Genomic DNA, 16,577 nt, shown 5'->3' on the forward strand with positions numbered 1-16,577 from the left:
AGGAGTCAAATACGAGAGGACGAGAACATGTGGAATGGCCACGTTTTAAATAAATGGATGAAAAGGTGCAGAAAGAAAAAAGTGAAATGTATGTGATGTAAAAACAAAATTAGATAATGATGCGCATTAAAACATCGGAAGGCATCAAGTTAACAGAAACAGTAAGGAGTAAGATCCAAAAGGACGGGAACAAAAAAAGATCCCGATTGAACAGAATAGATGAAAAAGGTACAGGCGCAAAAAGTGTATTCAGTGCAAGTTGAAGAAGGATGCAAGTTCAACAGTTATATGTGCGACAGAGACAGAATAGAAGTGTATGTAAACATGAGATTTATGGACAGGGAATAATAACATAGGAGCAGATAAAGAGAAACGGTAAGGAGTTAAGATCGTTGCGTGTGTGACAAAACGACGGGAGAAAAGTGTCAAGAGGAGATTATACGATCGAGTTTGCAGAAAAACAGAAAGTGTCGTTATTAAAGTTCGATAAATTACAATAAATTGAATATTGCCAAAGAAAAACCAAGCAGAAATCACAAAAAAAAATTAAAACAATCGTAATTGATCGTGTGTTGTGTTGATTCGCGATCACAGATGGCGCGGGTGTAGCAGTAGACAATTTTACCAGTGTCCCAAATTGTGACGCGATTATCAAGCGGCGTGAAAAAAAGAACAAACGACACACTTGAAATAAACAGTCTTGAGTTCGAGTTACCCCTAAAAAACATCACCTGTTATTCCCCGAGCACAGAACCAACTAAGCGAGCCTCGCGAGGCTTTTACGCGACTTTTAAATCTAGAATTAGTACAAACCAAACAGTGCCTTTAGCGGCTGCTTCGCGAGGCTGTTCGCTCAATCATATACCGGCTTTCTGTAGAATCATTATCTTTCAAGGCACATTTATTTTCAGATCGTATCTAAATTAGAATAAACTTTGGAGTTGTGCCGCTTGAAAACTAATGATTTTTTTGTCCGGGGACTGCTATTCAAAATTCAAGACGTAATGCAGTTAATTTTGATACAGAGCACACCTACTCGGTATTTTAAAACTATAGTCACTCGGATTTACTATAATTATCGATAATTTAAACCTTAACAATAGTGCGATAAAGCAAAACAAACGTAAGAGGCGAAATTAATAGCGTAAAATTCTATTAAACAAACCGGATACTTCTATGGATGATGAAATTAATAATACCTACGACTATAATAAAAGAATACATTTATAAATTAGTGAATAATGTAGGTATGTTTTTTTTATAGAAAAATGTATCGAACTACTACATAACAAGTGGATGCCTTACATAGAGTGCACGACATTACAGATCTTACTGCAACGTTAAAATGAATAAAAATATGTACAGGTAGGTATTTCATCATAATTAATATATCAAATATGTATTAATTAAAAAATGTGTTGTAAAGAGAAAAACCATTGTTAAATATATCTATAAATAAGGGCACATGCGCTCGGTAGATAGTTCAATGTAGAATGATTACCAAAACTGTGGATTATTTATTTTTGGTATCTCATCGTAATCGTTCTGAAATGTATCATCAGTCATCACAATGTGCCCAGTGATCTTCCGATCATAATATTAGTTTCTAAGATTATAAATTATAATTTATAATTGAGCATAATGTGTTTTATGCTTAGCATAATCTAGCTAAGCTGTCTAACACAAAGAAGTGCCTGATTAAAATTCATGTTATCCTAGTCGACAAGCAACGCTGACGAGCGTCATATCGCACGATACCAACCTAAAATACCTCAGATTTTATGTCACCCTAGTTACTAAGTCCTAGCATCATGACGTGCCTACAGCTTCCCAACTACAGAACAAACTGTTAGCGTGTTATGCGCTCCTGGTCATACCGTGGTGGTCATGCGCGTGATGCGGCCGACGCACGCAGTCGGGCGGCGCGTGCGCAGGCGGCTCCAGGATGTCGCGGTACTTGGACACCATCAGCACTGAGATGAAGTACACGATGGCTAGAGACAGGAACTGCGCCTGTTTTGTCTCTTCCTGGAATTGACAACGGGGACACGTGAGGACACAATTTTGACTGAAGCATTTCAGAGCCAACCAATTAGTTCCGACGACGAAATGATGAAGATGGCGAAATATTACTACAAAATCATTGTGAAGCTTATTCACTGACTGCACTTTTTGTTTACTGTACTTGCAATGTCACCTAAACTGCGTACCCGTACCAAATTTCATGTAAATAAACAAGCTAAAGAATAGATTGTAGGAAGTCCTCACCACGTCCCGGTAGATGACGGCCCTCAGTCTATTAACGTCCATGTCTTGCAACAGTCGCTCCGGGTCTTTCACTGGACTCGCAGACTCCGCCAGGCTCGCCACGACACTCTGCACGTTACACAACAAATGTCTGTATGTAAACTGTATTTATATTACGCTTTCATTTATTTATTTTTTATTTGACTGGATGGAAAACGAGCAAATGGGTCTCCTGACGGTAAGAGATCACCACCGCCCATAAACATCTGCAACACCAGGGGTACTGCAGACGCGTTGCCAACCTAGAGGCCTAAGATGGGATACCTCACGTGCCAGTAATTTCATTTTCGGACTATACTATTACCGCATATTTATAAACATTACCCAGTACCCACCGTTTTGAGTTACATTCGATGGAAGCTGTCACCAAGAAATAAATGCTCTATTACTTATTCTGTGGCTTGGGTCGCGTTAAATTCTAAAGAAGGCATTTGCATCAATGCTTTTGGTCAGATCGGATTCGCTTTACTAAATATTTATACCTACTTTGCAGTTGATGCCCATATCAAACTTTAGGTTTAATCTTTTAAGAATATAGGAATTCAAATAATATAATATCATATCTAAAATATAAAATAATAGATATAAACATGCAAACAAATTAAGTCTAGATTGTGTCATGATACAATGTTTGGTTGAAAACAACAAGTAAAGATGAAAGTCGACAGAAATCTGTATAACACCATGCAGAGTGCAGCGTGTGTTGTGTTCATCGCAGTAAATAATTAAATCTTAGGTACATTTAGTTAATTATTATAATTAATTACAACAGCGATAAGTGCAAGGTGATTAAGGCAAACCACATTTTATTTAGAGTGACATTGAAAAATTTATCGTTTACCCCCTGCAGATTACCCAAAATTAACATAAAATGAATCAATTAGTGAGACCGAATGTACCAGGTTGTCATAAAAGTATAGAAGTCAGCGGTCCTTAAAGCTCACCCAGATTTTTTTATACATTGTTCATTCAAATATCGTGATGCACCAATGGGACAAGCGTTTGAACGATCTGCGCTCCCATTGGTAGGATGATTATTTTCACCCCCACCATCCCCAATGTTATGACATGAAGAAGGAGTAGCGATGTTTAGAGCTCGCGGACGTAAGACTGAAGATTACCGAAGAGCGTTCTGCGTCAGACTCATGTAGTCAAATTGTTTTACACTTACATCTATATGTAATGAATGTAACAAGCAGGAGGCGGTCAAAATAAATCAAATACTCGATATATTATTGCAAGTAAGTAATTAAAAAAATAGAACCATGATTCCATCCCAACCTATATACGTCCCACTGCTGGGCACAAGCCTCCTCTCAGAACAAGAAGGCTTGGGCCAAAGTTCCCACGCGGGCCCAGTGCGGATTGGGAACTTCACACGCACCATTATATAGCTTCGCAGGTTTGTGCAGGTTTCCTCACGATGTTTTCCTTCACCGCAAAGCTCGTGGTAAATTTCAAATGTGATTCCGCACATGAATTTCGAAAAACTCAGAGGTGCGAGCCGGGGTTTGAACCCATGACCCTCTGCTTGAGAGGCGATATAATCATGATTGATGAAACATTATCTTAGTAATTCTTATAAAGACAGAACAATTCAAAGAAGAATGTAAATGGAATAATACATTCAATTACCTATATCGCGTGTTCTTTGTTCCGTTAAAATAGAAGCCACGTGACTAATCAATGATAATTAATAATTACTGATAATGGCAATTCTTATTGGTCGAAAGAATACTTGGATTTGATCGCCTGCTTTGGGCACGGCAATACACATACCTATACCTACATTTATTACAAAGCAGGTGTTCCAGATTATTAGGAGCACAGAACGCTGCAACGCTCTTTGGGCCGCTGTTAGTGTTGTAATTTACCTTGGGCGAGGGCGAGTCGCCGGGGCGCGCGGCGCGGGCGGCGGCGAAACGCTGCCGCTCCTTGCACTCGAGGCAATTTCGCACCGCACACGTGCACACCTACGCACACACACGCGGCTAACCAGCTAGTACTGCTGCTAGTCTAACGCTATACGAGTACTAGGCAACTAGAAGTAGTGAGGAGAATGCCGAAATCAGATATGAAGCAGTAACATTTTTCAGAGACCACTAAATTCAGTGCAAGTTTAAATGGGGATTTAAATAAAAGTTCAGCTACAAAATATTCTGATTATGGCACTCACAGAAAATTCAAATTAAAGAAGTATATAAACATTCTGAAGTATGTATTTAGTACTACAATAACTTGCTCTAAGAGTTAACTAGTTATAATATGCTATGTTACAGGTACCTACAGATAGAAAATTAAACAGTAATGATTTGACGCTAAATTTTTATAACGCTAATCATACATACATTAATCACATACGTAGTCAACCTAATCAAGATTTATAATGTAAAAATATCTAAAAGTTAAAAAATCAGAAATCTCATGTAGCCAATGTCAGAAGTAACTAGGGTCACATAAATAAATATGCTACCGAACTCACTAGCATAAGGCATTGACGGAGAAATAAAAACTCCTTATCAACACAACTCAAAATCATTATTTTTGAGTTGAGTCACTTTTCCATACACAGAGATATGATACATTGAGTAAATACTAAGACAGCAGAGTCTATTAAGAGTTGCGACTCCAATCCCAATAGAGCCTGTTTTGGGGGACTCCCAAGATCTTTTGGCGCGCAAAATGTACAATTTTTTACGAATTTGTGCATTTTGCGCGTTAAAAAGCGTGACGAGGTACTAGGGTAGCAGAGTTTACCAGGATTCTCACTCACCAGCCTAAGGCACTGGCGGAGTATGCCTCCGCTGGACATGTTCTTCTCCGCTTCGAGCTCGGCAAAGTTGAGCGCGCTGGCGAAGATGAGGACGTCAGCCATGCTGACCAGCCGTTGGAGGAAGGTCACAGCCACCTCGACCGGCATGCCTTGCGTCGGCTCGATCACGTCCAATTCGTTCTGCAATTAGTTATAGTCTAAACTTTTTGAACTGAGCTCGTCCACTTCAATACTAATGTCTAGAATACCATCGTACCAACCACACATTGATAACGAGCTCGTAGTAAAATCACATAATAAAATAACGGTCTTGGAAAGTTAACATAGATTATAGACTCTTATTCCTTGGATAATAGACGACAAAAAAAATAGCAAGTGATTAGTGGTTACGAGAGCAAAAGCAGCTAATAAAATTGTATTGTATACTATACAATAACGCCGTTGTGAATGCCAGTACCTATGTGGATACGCTCAGTTCAAAAAAATTACACTAGAAAAGAACTCACTGCCGCAAAGCAAATTTTTCAAGAAATTACAAAACAAGAAGTTTGTGAAAATCAGTCACTTATACATAGAAGTATACAATTTCAATTATCGTGTTATTCCCGCTTTGTTTAGGTTTATAACAAGCAGGTACTAGCCGAATTCATATATCGCTATCCCGCGGGAACTATGCTATTTTCCGCAATAAAAACTGTCCTATGTTCTTACTAGCTGTATATTTCATTTAAATCAGTTCAGTGGTTTAGACGTGATGAAGTAGGTATAAACAAACAGACTTAGGGGCTGTTTCACCATCCATTGATTAGTGTTAACTGGCGGTTGGGTGTGAATAGACGGAGACGGCATCACATTTAACCGTCGGTTAACGCTAATCAATGGATGGTGAAACAGCCCCTTACTTTCGCATTGATAATATAATATTAGTGGGATTGTATGATTTAATTACGGTGCAAGAATTTGTACATGTCATCTAAGAAACCGAAGGAATTAAAGCACTCACGTTAGGCGAGGTGGCAGAGGCGAGCAACGGCAGCAGGCCGCCGCACGCGATGATGAGGTTGTCTGCCAACTGGCTTATGAGGTGCACCGTGTTCACCACGAATATGGCGTTCTCGCTGCTGTTCACGAAGTCGATGACGGATTTGGTCGAGTGACTCCGCCACACCTGGAGGACAGTGGAGGTTAAATTAGGATAGACCGCACAGAAAAGACCTGGGGATTGGATTTGCTGACAATTTCGATTGCCGTGTTTTGACACAGTAACCGGTTTGTTAAATTTTTGTTTCTAACTTGCTTCTGAGTCTTCTCAATAATTTAGTAAAAATTAAATCTGCGCACAAACTCGCTTAAAAATGAGGAAAACGTCGTAGGCGGACTGAAGTAGGAACGTGTAAGAGAAGTTTACTAAAAATTAAATGCAAAAAAAGCACGCGGTAAGGCCGCTTCGGCTTTGGTTCTGATTATTTCACAATCTCAATAATAATATGATGTAACATGTAACTAAAGTTAGCTCATTAAAGTAAGGCACCAAAAATACAAAACCTGTATGTCGGTCTCGAGCGAGAACAGGACATCAGAAAGCAGCCGCTGGTGTATGTAGGACCACCGGAACTCCGGGATGCGGAACGGCGGTCGCGTGGGACCCGGCGAGAACATCGGCCGAGAGCACTTGGACGGACGCTTCGTTTCTGAAAACGCGATCAGATTATTTAACCCTTTGACCATTATTTTTTTAAAGCAATGAATCGAGAACTTTAACGATACGCACAGCATGAATGATTTTTTTTATGATTTTTGAGAAAGATAAATGTATATATTATTGCAGGGTTTCCGAATTATGAGACGGCAATATGTTTGCCGCTATCAGCCAAGGGCATTAAGTGACAAGACCGTCATGTCAGTTTGCCGGGGGAACTACGGGTGGCACGACGTATCTAAAATAAATAAATTAAAAACCAATAGATGATAAGAAATAATTAAAACCTTTATTTAACTTAAAACTGAATTCTTTCAAATAAATAACCGGGCAAGAGCATATCGGGCCATTTGAAGTATTGAATTAAGCTATTGCTCCATATATAAATCAATAACAATTGTAGCCTAACCCACCCTTTCCTTTAATAAACACCAGACACTTAACGGATAGTGGCAAATATATTGCCGTCTTCATTTTTTTAAATTATCAAATAACAGATTTTTTTTCTTTAAACTTTATATCGCCAATCTTATCTCTGAAAGTAGAGAATTGTGACTATCGGATAAATCCAGCAAACAAAATTTTATTTACAAACATTTTTGTTCAATTGTAAGGAATAGTTAAAAATCTAAGTTCAGGCCTAAGAATCATCATTTAACATGGGTTGGAATAACGTTTATCTGCTATTCTTTTTTTCGTAAATTGGTACGAGTATGTTCTCTTATGCGAACCAAAAGTTATATTAACTAACAACACGTTCATTGAGAAAAATAAAATATCTGAGTCGTATGACGGCAAATATCTTGCCTTTCTTTACCCACTAAAGGGTTAACCTCCTTGAGAGTTCTACGGCCTTGGTACCAATATGGGTTAAATTAGTATCTACCCATAATCGTGCGGGTTTTATTGATATTGAACAGAGGTTATCTCGTTTAAAACGCAAGCTCGCGTTTATATATATGATCAGTTGTGTTTTTGATTTTAATTAAACGTTTTATATTAGCTGCACCTCATATATCTATCTATGTAGGTATGACTGAAACGGAATCTTTGAATTTAACTTTACCCCACTTCATAATGCATTTATTTCTTTTGCGATGCATCATTCATTCATTCAATTCATTCGTGCCGTGTTCACAATTTGCATAAATGAAGCGATCCAAATAATTGATAGAAATTATTTGTATAGCACATCTAGATCATTTGCACAGAGCCAGACTAAAACTTTCTATATTAATAATTTATCTTATGTTCGTATAAACATAGAATTGATAGCTTACCGAAGTGATTAGAATCTACTTGAGTACTGGTTGAGGCACTTCGTGGTCTCTTTGGCGAACTAGAAGTATTCGTGCCTTGTGACACACCTTCATTTTTATTGCTTTCCTGCTTCATCTCACTATCGCCAGGTAAACTCACTCGTCTCTTGTCTCTTTCATTTACTTCTCGATTTCTCTCTTCCTCGTTTTCTTTCTCTTTTTTATTTACAAGCGAAATATTTTCACTGATCGTTGAAATCGGTGGGATTTCAGGAGTTTTATGCTCCTCAGTTTCATTGGTTTCCATTCTTTGGCTTTCGTTTTTCGCGTTCTCTTTTGTGATCTCGTCTTCTTCTTCTGTTTCAATTCTTTCAACGTTTTCTTTTCTTGGGGAGTCTACTAAAAATTCTCCATCTAAAGGCAAAACGTTTCCTTCGTGCGGATGATCAGAGGGTATCACTCTGTGGTGACTGTTGTCCTCCTGTTCAACTAACTCGCTCTGTTTTTGTTCACATCTAGTGACTACTGATGACAATATGTCTGTTATGACTTCGTTAGCAATCATTTCTGCTGTTCGCTTCTCGTCAATAATTTCCTCAATCTCTTGCTCGAATTCATCTCGACCATTAGGCGTGTTACCTTCAGAAATTAACCCTCCGGATATCGCACCGGAATCAGTATCATCATCGGCTTTTAACCGGACAGTCTCGAGCGCTATCGAGAGCACGTCGTTTACGATGTGTATCGCGATGTGCTTCGGGTCATCGCTATCAGCGTCTTCCGGAATGATCGAGTCAGTCTTATCGTGGGATCTCTTAGGGCTAGTGGCTTCGCTGGGAGTTAAGTACAATTCGGACGGATCTGACAGTTCAGATTCTCTTTCGTTAGATAAGTGTAAGGGATCGGCCACTCGCTCCGGGCTCGTCGTTTCGCTCACCGACAAACTCGAAGGGATACCTTCGCTCTTATCCGTGTTATCGTCTTTCAGGACGTTCTCACCTACGTCTCTCACAGGAATATAATCTAGGCTCCCTTGCCTCGACAAGGGTTTGTCGGTTTTCTCCGAGTCCACTTCAATAGTTCCTAAACCAGATTCGGAGCTCTCTAAAAGCTTATTCTCATTAATAATAGACTGCACCAGCTCGCTCTCGGCAAGTTTCTCGTCATCGACCGCGTGTTCCACATCGCCGTCAGTCCTAACACTATCACAACCGTCATCATTAACACTCTTAACTGGACTATGGGTTTTACACACTTCACTGTACACGGCTTCTGTAGTCCGCGCGTCACTAGCTTCGTTGCAGCTGCAGGCTTCGACCTCACGGAGGGAGAGGCCCTTCCCGATCTCGGTCTGGGCGGCGTGGTTGTGGGAGTGGGGGGCGAGGGCGGCGGGCGCGGGCAGCGCGGGCTCGGGCCGGTCCCAGCCGGAGATGGTGGAGATGGGCTTCTGCTGGCGCTCGGCCGGGTCCGTGATGTTGTCGGCGCGCCGCTGCTCGTAGTGCTCGTACATCTGCGCGAACTGCAGCTTGAACTCTTCGTACGACACCTGTTACAACAATTCATCGTTTAGTTTAGATAATAAGTTACAACTGAATGATTAATTCGAGCGTTATTTGCAGAGAACTATATTATTGTCTAAAATATTTTTTTACCATGCTACTCCGCTATTGCACAAGCAGAGTAAAACTATCGTAGTTTATTCAATTGCAACTATACACACATCGACTGATTGCTTTCTCAAATTCGTACTCGTCGCTTCGGGTTCCAAAAACAATAGTGATTAGTTAAAACAACAATTATAAGAAGACGAATGATATAAAATTTGACATCAGCAAGATCTGTTGCCAAGCCTTAGTAGCCTCGTGGTTTGACATATTGACTTTCAAGCAAAGAATCGTGGGTTCAAATCCAGACTCGCACTTCTTAGCTTTTCGAAATTCACGAGCGAAATTAGATTTGAAATAAATTTACCATGAGCTTTTCGGCAAAGGAAAACATCGCGAGGAAACTGTACACATTAGAAAATAAATTTAATGGCGTGTGTGAAGTTTTCAATCCGCACTAGACCAGCCTGGGAACTCCAGCCCAAGAAAGAAAGGTCTTTCTGAGAAGACGCCAGTGCCCAGCAGTTGGGCGTATGGAGATTAGGATGATGATGAAGATAATATGTTGGTGGGTGCTGACGTCGCCGACGGCACGCCGCCACTGATGAAGACGAATCTAACTAACCTTCGAATGCACGATAGCAAGCGTGTCGACCCACACGCGCCAACCTCCATACTCATGCTTAATAGCATGGTGCAACAGCATCCGGAACAAACTGTACACCATATCTGATATCTTCTGTTCCTCGGCGTTCTTTGGATGGATGTACGCCAGTGCTATCAGCCATTCCTGCCACACAGACATCTGCAGCACAGTCCGCCGGTTTTCCCGGTTGTTACTGCACAGCAAAGTCATGTCGGACAGGAATAGTTTCTTGACTTCTAGGAGTTGTTCCGTTTGTTTCGACTGCCGGATCAGAGTTGCAACTACTTTTAAGATCACTGTGGACAGAAAGACAAGCGGCATTTCATTAAAATTTTCTTATTGATCAACCAAATGTGTTAATACCGAAATTCTCCAGTTCTCTACTGAGTAGCCAAATTGTACTAGGCAACCAGAAAGACCAACTACAATCAACTTACTGGGGTTCTCGAGGCGAAAATGTGGTTGCGGCTCCGGATGGCTGGTGTAAAGGATCTGTTGTCCCACGTGTTCGGTGAGCAGCTCGTAGAGAGCGTTGTACGCGGGAAGGGCCAGCGCCTCGCCGCCGCCGCCAGCCAGCCGCGTCGCCAGCAGCGTGTACAGGTTGTGGGGGGACATCACGTCGTACTTGCGTCTGTGGACACCGTGTTAATTATGATCTCCTGGTTCTTTTGATTACACACCTATACCTCCATTCCAACGGCTCCTTTAATTTTATTATTATTATTTTTCGGACATTTAATTTATAATTTTGTAATCAATTTTAAACTGTTGACATTTAACTGTAATTTTTACTAACAATAGATTGATAAGTTATTTGTATACTTTTTACTAACATTAATGGATGTAATTATCTGAAAATTAATTAAATTATTATTATTATTTGAAATTTTGAAGTCAGTGGAGTCTGTAGACAGCACCAAGCTAGTCATCAAATAAAACTGCTACACTGTTTCTCAACTCGGATGCATAAATCCTGACCAGCACTTCGTGACAGCATGGAATGGCAGCAAATAAAGAAAACAGAATTGGCAACTCATTACACAGATAAAAACCTATTAAAATAACAAGGAGAGCTATCCGTTCAAACTCTCTTTGACAAGGAACCACGGATAATAAAGTGTCATATACAACAATGAAATTGGTACAACCAAATGAAACGTAAAATAAATCAATTCCCATTATTCAAATACACGAATCCGCACCAGATGTTCAAGCACCTTAATCATAGTTAGAATTAATTAGGCGGCAAATTTCGGTCATCGGCGCGTGCATTGGCAACTTACTTGTGTGTGCTGCGACTCAGGAAGAAGCCCAGAAGTTTGAGCGCCTGGAGCCTGATTAATTGACTCTCTGACGACAGCAGTTTAAAGATCGTCCGCACCCGCCATTAGCAGCACGTACGTCACCAGCTAACGTATGGGAAGCGAAACGGTGCGACGGATCAACGTGATATTTGGCATAGAATAATATAGGCTATTTTTAACTATTTTCCAAGTTAAGTCCCGAGGGAACAAATTCCACGCGCATTATAATATATTTCAAATAGTCGCATTGTGTGTTCAAGTCTTAACTGTGTCGAAATAAGTCCAGTCAATGAAAGCAGCTACATTTTTAGTTCAGGTCTTAAAGCTAAGAAAAGTGCAAAAAAAACGAGTACCTAGAATTTACGGCAGGGGACAAAGTAACTTAGTGTAATTTTCACTTACTTTGGCGTCAAACGCTGGTACCATTGAGCTTGGGTGCTCTGACATCAGTGAAATGAGCATTTGTAGCACGTCGTGAAGATTTTCATCCACATTTAGACATTACATTGAAGTGACATGGACAGAAATAGAATTCGCGCTGTCATCGTTCATCCACCATTTAGTACATCTCATATTTCGTTTTCTAGAATTTTTACGTACAACGGCAAAATACTAGACACTGGCAGTATTGTCCTATGGACAGCGCTATTTTCCGAAAAAAAAACAGCAATTATAATAAAATAAAAATTGTTACGTATGCATGTCACGAAATGGTCCAAATCAGCATCTGCAGTCTTCTGGTCTTCCTTTCAATTATACATTTAAAAAAAGTACAGTTAAGTCATTCTCGTTCATCCTGGAAGTATTGAAGTTTTTCATACAGTTTTTGAGTATATCTATGCGAACGCTCAATTGCAGCTAGGCAAACGGATTGATTTCAATATCACGAAAAAAAATTACAACGTCAATAACCTTGGCATTTCGTGCGGACATAATGTGACATACCTCATGCATAGTGGTCAAATAGTTCAGAATTGACTGGAGCTCGTCCTCTTTCACTCCGTTTCCAATCATGATCAGTTGCTTCAGAAAGAGAAGGATGTATGCGCGAATTGTGAGGATGTCTTTGTGTGCTGGCCGTGGACCGTCTGAAAAAATGTGCAAAAAAGTAAAGTACCTACTCAATTTGTTTACACCAGAAAGGGGCATAACGACCCATCTTGTTTAACTTTTAACAAAATTCATGATTTTCCTTGCCGCAGACAGGCACTAAATCGTTTGACGAGACTGGGTGCTTCAGCATAAAATATATCCCAAGTTTTCACATAAAAGTTTAATTTCTGATTTTATACTCAAAGTTTTAATATGAAAACCAAAATGTTTTCTTCTGTCGACTTTTCTTGAAGGTCACAGTATAATTAATTCCTCGTTTTACTTTCATAGAATTCAGCCTATTAGTACCAGGGTAGCATAAAAAGCAACAGCTCACCTAATCCCTTCGGGGTGATGCCGCTCTTCGCTCTTGGGTTGACAACCCAATAGTAGAACTTCAGGGTATGTACTGTCTGCAGAACGGTGCTGACGCGCCGCACGCTGCCGTAGATATGGGCATCAGCCAGGAAGTCAGTCGCCAAGTAGCAGTACAACCTGGCCTGTACCGCCGCGGGCGTGTGCACCCACAGCGCCGGGTTGAACAAAACGTGGTCCAGGAGCTGCCATGTCAGGAAGGATTGGCAAAAAGACTACGATCAGCATTGACTTTACACTGTCCGATGGTTGGTAGCGTTGCTCTCTTGCTTGCTTGGGAGGTCATTAGCTGAGTTAGATTTGGTATGTTGCACTAAAACTGACATTGAAACTGGCTTTGCTGTGTTTTGTTGAACAAACGCACGTTAGCAACATCAGTTTTAGCGCAGACAATCCGTAAACAAAGATTAGTATTGATAAGTGTAAGATTTAAAAAGAACACAGGAGTTCGCACAGATATTTAGACACATTCAATGGGGTAAGTTGTAAAGGGTTGGTTGCTAACGTCAAAGGAACTACGACAACAAAGGAATTCAGTGATACTAGATATTTTGTTTGAATAGGTTTTGCATTTCTCTGTGTGGGGAGACAGTCAAAGCTTTATAAGCCCCCAGTGCAGTCCACTACAAGAGGATGTGAACTGTACATTTCAACATAGGACTCGAATCATGTATGCGGCTACAGTAAAGCTAGTGCGCTTAAGAACAAATTACGGACCATTTGCTCTCATTTCATTTGCTAATCGTATATCAAGTCAGATTCGTGTCTACATCACGTAAAGTCTGAAGGACGTTGGTGCAACCGATCTTAGGCGTCTTATGTCGAAGCATCTAATGTGTTCAACTAAGGTAGGGTGTAGGGAGAAATATCCAGTGTTCAGTTAAAAATATATCTGTATCTGTATAGTGTTGAGTGGAGTAAAAAATAAATCACAAACTTTTCAGAGATGTGAAAAAAGACATCCTACACATTCATAACAAGTCCAACATTTTTTAGATAAAAAAAACGATTCGTATGATTGCAAAGGAATCTTTTCTTTTCAAGGAATAATTAAGCTTTTATAAACGCAGCATTTATTTTTAAATTAAATGCATCAGACACCTCGTATTCAAGTTTGTGAATTAAAAATCAGTTTCGATGAATTGAACTTGCCGTTTAGTGAACAATAATCGAAACATTCCAATGATGTTTTCCACTTGGTCCAAGTCCGTTTCATCTGTTAACAAAAGTGGGCGTGCACTATTCGGTGACGGCAAGAGTCGTGAGGAAGCAAGAGGAGCATGCCAACAACCATCGACACAAACGGCGGAACCAGCGGCCCGGTGCACTGACACTCGAATGGAACACTAAAAGTTGGTACCATTCTTTCGGTACTAGGACATCATAAAAGTGCAAGCACCAGAGTAAAAGTCTTAGCTCTTAGCCTGTGATATAGTAACAAATAATCGGAAATATAATGTGCATTTGGCTATTTCGTCATAGGAAGTGGAGGTTCAGCAAACAATACAAAACACATCAATACAACGCTACACGCGACCTGGATCGAAATGCCAGGCAGTGAGGGGGAAACTGCATTGACACGAGGTGCACAGATATTTCCAATGATTGTAGGGAATCTGACACTTTATCACAGTTATGTATTGTAATATTTACACGGACAAAAAAATATTCACTGGCTATTGATGTCTTGATTTGACAATGGAGTCAATTATAGGTTTTCTAAGTCTATCCGTGTAGTTATTATTCGCTGCTCAATATTTGATACATAAGTTATGGTCAATTTTAGTAATTCCATTCGAGTAGGAGCGATTTATAATAATAAAGTGTTGAATAAAATAAATTGGTTCATTCATAAAAAAAAATTAAACATATTTTACAATTACCTTTTCATCAAATTACACGCAGTAAACAAAATATCATTCGGTATGCGTCAGAGTCAAGATGCAATAGCAAATAATAACAGTTCACCGCTAGATAAAAAAATTGCTTAAAATGATATTTCGCTTACTTCATGTATCATATTCATATCATACATTAACATAATATGAAACCGTCAGAACAGAACTACCCTATCTCATTTTTAATGAGCAATTTAACATCATCATTCATCAATCAGTTGACGTATTTTCTTTATGAACTGTAAAAACGCGACGGCCCATACATTTTTAACCCCCACTAAAAGAAGGGTGTTCTATGTTTGACGCCAATGTCTGTCCATTTGTCTGCGGTTTCGTAGCTCGTAGACCGATTTCGATGTGTTTTTTACGTGAAAGCGAGGTTTCTTGCGGTGGTTCTTGTTTGTGTTATATTTCATTAGAATCGCTTCAGCCGTTTTTGGAAATTGAACTTTGAAATTATAAAGCCGGGGTTTTTTTTTAATTGGGAACGTTATGTATGGTAACTGTGATATCACTTCTATCTAACTAAACTCAATTGATTATTGAAATAAATATCAAGTTTTATCAAATTTTCCGGGTTATAATTTATTACATGTTTTTTATATATACCCTGTTTTTTGAAATATTTTAGATCAGGTCAATTCCCTTGACGGCTTCATATTTAGTTATCAATTAATTCCTTTCATAATTGGAATATTTCGTCGATTCAACTAATTAATAGTCGTGTTAAAGCTCGATGATGCATCAGTGCAATGAGTCCTTTGACGCGACTGTCGCTTGTCCGTTAATTGATTACTCCGCTAATCCGGTTATATGCCATTCAGGAATTGCCACAAATCATCGATTTATCGATGATTTTCCCAGTTGGATTCAAACAGGCACGGGTGCGCTTGCTGGGATTTAAACTCGTATCTCTGGAGTCAGTGCCAAGCGTGATAATTCTATTACTAGTGCACCAAAGCTAGCCCGACAGACTCGAATAACTTTGAATGCGCCAATAGTACCTAGCGTGTGGTGAAATTTTTACGTTCTCAAAAAAAACATTAAGTAGCAATCATTTCGGTGATAAAACAAATAAATTTTTACTTTATTTATTCGTAAAATTTTTGTCTATCTAAGTTCACGAGTGAAGACTGAGGGATTTATATCGCACAATGCATAGCATCACTTCGATTCATGTCCTTCAGAGAAAGAACATGTCTCACGCAACTCTACTACCACGGAGCTCACACAAAGTTGCCTCAGCCAATTGTTTTTTTTAACGAATTACCTATTCTCAGAAGTGTCCCGAGGACAAATTGAATATCTCTAAACAGGGCTGTGCGGTGTAGGCAGTGGCCCGTGATAAATTTATTTATAAAGGCAATTTCCTTGCATGTTTATGGGTGGCTCTGCGACCCCTCTCAGCGGCAGAGTTTAGGGATACTGTGATTTAATAGCGAAACATAAGCTCCGGTATGCTTTAGTGCAAGTATTGCCACTATCTGTGCCACTATTTACTTAAGTTGATAAGTTCATCCACGCTAGCCGAAGAACGTCCAGCGTACCGTAGTTTTTGTTTTTGTATGTATATACAATGATTATATTGACTACCTAAGGACATCTGTATTCCCAGTGTAC

General features: G+C 39.7%; 1 protein-coding gene across 1 annotated transcript in view; it reads right to left on the bottom strand.

The window, feature by feature from the left end:
- Positions 1 to 16,577, bottom strand: part of rg (A kinase anchor protein rugose) — a 446,901-nt gene that overhangs the window by 198,636 nt on the left and 231,688 nt on the right. Inside the window, exons 15-27 of the mRNA XM_074098176.1 lie at positions 13,022 to 13,274; positions 12,537 to 12,680; positions 11,989 to 12,080; positions 11,572 to 11,669; positions 10,726 to 10,919; positions 10,268 to 10,584; positions 8,060 to 9,584; positions 6,626 to 6,771; positions 6,084 to 6,248; positions 5,081 to 5,260; positions 4,182 to 4,280; positions 2,269 to 2,376; positions 1,878 to 2,028 (exon numbers count right to left, since the gene is read on the bottom strand). Of these exons, the coding sequence (XP_073954277.1) occupies positions 1,878 to 2,028; positions 2,269 to 2,376; positions 4,182 to 4,280; positions 5,081 to 5,260; positions 6,084 to 6,248; positions 6,626 to 6,771; positions 8,060 to 9,584; positions 10,268 to 10,584; positions 10,726 to 10,919; positions 11,572 to 11,669; positions 11,989 to 12,080; positions 12,537 to 12,680; positions 13,022 to 13,274 (3,472 nt within the window). The remainder of the gene's footprint in view (positions 1 to 1,877; positions 2,029 to 2,268; positions 2,377 to 4,181; positions 4,281 to 5,080; positions 5,261 to 6,083; positions 6,249 to 6,625; positions 6,772 to 8,059; positions 9,585 to 10,267; positions 10,585 to 10,725; positions 10,920 to 11,571; positions 11,670 to 11,988; positions 12,081 to 12,536; positions 12,681 to 13,021; positions 13,275 to 16,577) is intronic.

Source organism: Choristoneura fumiferana, chromosome 15 (genome assembly GCF_025370935.1).
Source record: "Choristoneura fumiferana chromosome 15, NRCan_CFum_1, whole genome shotgun sequence".
Taxonomy (NCBI): Eukaryota; Metazoa; Arthropoda; class Insecta; order Lepidoptera; family Tortricidae; genus Choristoneura; species Choristoneura fumiferana.